General features: G+C 46.6%; 1 protein-coding gene across 1 annotated transcript in view; it reads left to right on the top strand.

Annotated features, from left to right (window-relative positions):
• The window catches only part of Atp5mpl (ATP synthase membrane subunit 6.8PL), a 6,109-nt gene extending 4,118 nt beyond the window's left edge, over window positions 1-1,991 (top strand). Inside the window, exons 3-4 of the mRNA XM_028764489.1 lie at window positions 695-718; window positions 1,632-1,991. Of these exons, the coding sequence (XP_028620322.1) occupies window positions 695-718; window positions 1,632-1,666 (59 nt within the window). The 3' untranslated portion in view covers window positions 1,667-1,991. The remainder of the gene's footprint in view (window positions 1-694; window positions 719-1,631) is intronic.
• The last annotated feature ends 3,367 nt before the right edge of the window (window positions 1,992-5,358 follow it).

The raw sequence follows: 5,358 nt of genomic DNA, 5'->3' as shown, positions 1-5,358 counted from the left end.
GCACTCATGTCATACATGTGTGGGCACGCATGCCATAGCACTCATGTAGGGTGTGTGATTGGTCATCTACCTGTACATGGGTCCCAGTGATTGAACTTGGGTCACCAGGCTCCTATAGCAAGCACCTTTACCTGCTGAGCCATCTGGCTGGTCCGTAAATAACTATGACCTTTGACATTCATCAACAAATGAGTAGGTAAAGAAAACATAGAATAAAGTAGCTGAAATGGCCCTTGTTGGGAGAGCTTAGCCTGAACAATTCCACACAGTGGAATTTTATTCAGCCATTTAAAAAAAAAAAAATGTTTTCAGTAGAAATAAAGGTTATCCTGCCAAATGAGATGAGCCAGACCAAAAAAGATAGTAGATGTTTTCCTCATATACACAGTTGACTTACACACACACACACACACCCCTACACACCTGACATGAAAGTGAGAAGGCTGTTGCAGGCAGGAAGAAACCGGGAAAGGGAGAGGACGGGGGGGCGGGGGGGGGGTCGGGGGGAGGAATGCAGGGTAAGCCATGGGTGTGTGCGCCCACTGCAACCAGACTGCCTGCTCTGTGTGTGAATTGTGGACAGGGAACGGCTGTGACACAGGCATCCCTCTGAAAGCGTGCTGTCACATCTTGCTTTTGACTGGTGGCACTTCTGTAGGACACTGGTGTGACTGATTTCCCCTTTCTGTTTTAGATAAGAGAAGTAAAGCTCTGAAAGGTAAGATGTCTGCTTTTTGGAATGTTTGAGGTGAAAAAGACCATCTTAGCTTTTCAAAATGAGTTCTATGAATCCTGAGTTAAAACTGACACCTGGTTCAGTAATGGTCAGATAGAGAGGAAATATTAAATAAAGATCAAGAAGTTTGCAGCTGACCTTCAGTCCCAGTACTTGGGAGGCAGAGGCAGATGGATCTCTGAGTCCCAGGACAGCCAGGGCTACACAGAGAAGCCCTGTCTCAGAAACCAACCAAACAAAATGTTAAAAAGCAAAACCATACGTAGCCCTTTGGGCCAAGTTACACTTCTGGCAATGACAGAGAAATTGGGTAGCCGATGCCATTAGGAAGGGACAGGCTGGCTGGGCAAACATGCTGCTGAAATCCTGATGTTTCCATGTAATTTTGAAGGAAAATGACTGTAAATGTTGTGCCCTGGCACTGGGTGTCTATTCTGTTTCTCTGGTGGCAGTGAGACTGCAGTCATGTGAGCTTACACAAACCTGGGGCTGACTCCTGAGCTTTGGGAAGAGAGCTTTCTCCACCCCTCCAGGTGAATGCTTGAGCAGCCTCACTTGCACAAACCTGGAGCTGTGCTCAGTGTTTCCCACTGAAGTGGCCTGCATCCGAATTCTGGATGGCTTTTTTGGTTGGTTGGTTGGTTGGTTGGTTGGTTGGTTTGGTTTGGTTGGTTGGTTGGATTGTGGGGAGTAGGGCTTGTTTTTAAGGTAGAGTCTCAGAAATCCTGTTGCCTCTGCCTCCCAAGTGTTTGGATGAAAGGTGTGTACACCATGCCCAACCCCCATGCTTTTTGTAGCATTAAAATGAATATTTGCATTTTCTGACTTGTTACTTCAAACAATAAGCTATATTCTGTACCACTAAACTGTACCACTTTGTTTCTCTCCCTCAAAGGCTCCAGTCCTGCACCTGCCCATGGCCATCACTGACTGCTCCCTGAGTCCACTCAAGATGAACACGTCAGCTGAACTGAAGCCAGCTGTGTTAGATGGGAACACGGAACATCGCTGTCCACACACCTAGTACTATTTACAATGTGGCATTAATAAATGTGTCTGAGAAGCCCCACTCCCTGTGGCTACCACTCTCTGCTTCCCCTGAATAAGTCCTTGGTAATGCAGCAGGCTCTGTCAGAACCTCTGAGCCACCTTCATTAGGAAGCCTGAAGAACGAGAAGCAGTGTTTGTTGCATAAGATATTAACTTTGATTCCAGTATTCAATAATTGTTTGTCAAAAGGTTTTGCTTCTGCCTATCACCTGACCTCTGTGTCTTGTTTTCATATTTTGAGAAAGAAGATGTTAATTATTTTAAGGGATTTCTTACTAGGATCAATAAGAAGGTAAGGGGAAAACACATCATTAATCCCAGCTGAAGCAGGGAGAATCCCAAGTTCAGGAGTTCAAGGCTTGCTTAAGCTACTGAAAGCCCTGTCTGAAAAAAGAAAGTTTAGAAAAAAGCCAGAAGGACGGCCACATGGGTGGTTAAGACCACATCACTTGCCGGGCGGTGGTGGCGCACGCCTTTAATCCCAGCACTTGGGAGGCAGAGGCAGGCGGATTTCTGAGTTCGAGGCCAGCCTGGTCTACAGAGTGAGTTCCAGGACAGCCAGGGCTATACAGAGAAACCCTGTCTCGAAAAAAAAAAAAAGACCACATCACTTGCTGCTCTCCCAGAGGACCCAAGTTTGGTTCCCAGCACCCACATCAAGCAGCTCACAGGTACCTGTTGGCTCTGGCTTCAGCAGACTCAACACCCTGTTTGGGCTCCATATGCATATAACATGCCCATGTATACCCATCGATAAGAAATTTAACGGATAGAAGGCTGGTGTGATAGTTTGGTGGGTAAGGATGCATGTTCCCAAGCCTGATAGATAACCTGAGTTTGATTCCCAGAGCCTAAGTAGGGAAAGGAGAAAGCCAGCTCTCGGAAGTTCTCTGACCTCCTCCTGTGCATGATCACATGTTTGCACACATTCTTTTTAATGGGAAGGTAGCCTTAGAGCACATGGTAGGCATAATCTCTGAGCAAAATTATATCCAAGTAATTAATCATAGGGCAAAATAAGCAGTGTGAAAAAAACACAATGACCTGTGTTGCACACCTATAGCCACGGTGTGAGGGAAGCTGAGACAGGAGGGTCACAAGTTCTAGAACAGCCTGTCCTATGGATTTTGACCTTGTTCACAGAGAAGGCAGGCACAGCGCCTCATACCTTTGGTCTCACCTCTTGGGAGGCTGAGGCAAGACAATAAAGAGTTCTGAGTCTTTATTAATGACATAATGAATTTGAGGCTAAACTGGACTACTTCACACATTTAGAGGGTGGTGGGGCACACCTCTAATTCCATAGTTCCTGCCCTAGGGTTAGTTACTATTGCTATGATAAAACACCATGTCCAACTTGGAGAGGAAGAGGCTGAATTTGGATTACATACTCTGACTCACTGTTCACTGAGGGAAGCCAAGGCAGGAGCTGATGCAGAGGCCGTGGAGGAGTGCTGCTTACTGACTTGCTCCCCATAGCTTGCTCAATCTGCTTGGTTGTTTTATTATCTTACATGTATTGTTGTTTTCACATCTATGTCTGTGTAAGGGTGTTGAAGACCCTGGAATTGGAGTTATAGATAGCTGTGAACTACCCTGTGGGTGCTAAGAATTGAACCCTGGATCATCTGGAAGAGCAGCCAGTGTTCTTAACTGCTGAGCCATCTTCCCAGCCCCCAGCCTGCTTTCTCTTTGTTTCGTTTTTGTTTTGTTTTGAGAACAGGGTTTCTGTGTAACAAATCCTGTCTATCCTGGACTTGATTTGTAAACCCAGGCTGACCTTGATTTCATGGAGGTCTGCCTACCTCTGCCTCCCAAGTGCAGAGATTAAAGACTTGTGCTACCACACCTGGCCCCCAGCCTACTTTTCTTAAAGCACCCAGAACCACCAGCTGAGGGGATGCATCACTCACCCAGGACGAGCTGGATCCTCCCACACCAATCACTAATTAAGAAAACACCCTACAGGCTGCCCACAGCCCATATTTCAGTTAAGGTTTACTCCTCTCAGAAGACTCTAGCTTGGGTCAAGTTGACAGACCATCCAGTACAGCTCTGGAAGCAGATATCCTGAGTTTAAGTTCTACGTTAACTGAATTTCAAGCCAGCCAGAGTTTCATGGTCAGAACCTGACTCAAAACAACAATAAAAAACAAAATTGGTGCCTGCACCAGCTCTTCTCAGTCTGCACTGGAATCAACTAAAGGCCATTGGCATGGACTTAGGCCCCTATGTGTCCCTCTCCACTGGTCTCGGGAGAGCTTGGCAAGTTAGTATTTCTAAGTTCCCCAAGATGTGTTTGATGCCCAAAACCAGGTCTTAGAAAGGGGCAGTCACACTAAAAACAGGCTTGAAGCCTGCCTTGCCTCCCGTCAGCCCCTTGACAGTTGCTTTAGTTCATGGACAGCAGCCATCTGGTATGCAGCTTAGTGCAGTTGGGGCTATCACGTGCCAGGCAGGAAGGATTCAGGAATTGCCTTGGAATTGCTCCCCGCACAGGCTGGCAGCTGTTCTTCCCCCATTTCTTCTAAGTGGTCCTTCCCTTAGAGAAGTGACAGCAAGTTCATGTGGGGCTGTCTGTGGCACACTGGGAGCAGGGACAGAGGCCCCTAATCTCAGCACTCCTGAGCAGAGGCAGGGCGGTTACAAGTGGAAGCCAGCTTTGTTTCCACGGTGAGAGCATGTTTTTTTTTTTAAAGAAAAAAAAAAAACTAACTAAGAAAGAACATCTTAAATATGCCCATCCAGACATCACTTGGTAAACTGAATCCACCAGTTTTTCAGAAACTCCAAGTCTTCCGAAAGTGGCCTGTAGGTGGAGCCAGAACATGGGCAAACTGGTCACCATAGTGGCCTTGTGGGCCAGGAGCATAGGTGACAACTGTGCCCTTGCCTCCGTACTAGGCTCTGAGGAACGTTAAGAGAAGGATCACGATGTTGCTGTTTTATGTGTGTATGTATGTCTGAGTGTCATGTGTGTTCAGGGGCCCACAGAGGCCAGAAGAGGGTGTGGAAGAGGAATTGAGAGCTACACAGTATAGGCACTGAAACCAAATCCAGGTCTTCTTAAAAAAAAAAAAAAAAAAAAGAAGCAGTAAGCATTCTTATGAGCTGTTTCTTCAGGCCCTGCATTCTGGTTTTCTGATAAGTGTCATTGAATGGACAGGCATGGGCGTTAAGTAGATTCCTAGCCAAGTGTGATGTGTATCTATGGCCCCAACCAACTGCTTGGGAGATGTAGCAAGGTTGGGCCAGCCTGAGCAATGCTCCCACTCTATCAATACATTTCCTAGCCCTTGGCAAGACACAACAAGCAATGTTAGTGAGCATATACAAGCGACTGTGTTAATAATGACAAGGAAATGAGGCTGGGACTTCCCACTCCACAGGCCACACCATATACAAGATCTGGCTCAGTGTAGCAGCAGAGGTCCGGGAATATGACCACTTCTGCCAGGGCAGAAACTTGATTTAATTTGTACTCCAGGCTAAGAAGTCTAGAGACGACAAGCCTCAGAGAACTGAACTGACACCGTTGATTAACCCACTGACTGAGGGAGAATAAAGTCAAA

This window comes from Grammomys surdaster, unplaced genomic scaffold (assembly GCF_004785775.1).
Source record: "Grammomys surdaster isolate TR1022 unplaced genomic scaffold, NIH_TR_1.0 144, whole genome shotgun sequence".
Classification (NCBI taxonomy): Eukaryota; Metazoa; Chordata; class Mammalia; order Rodentia; family Muridae; genus Grammomys; species Grammomys surdaster.
Note: the sequence above shows the minus strand (reverse complement) of the source record. Positions and strands in the feature narration are given on the sequence as shown.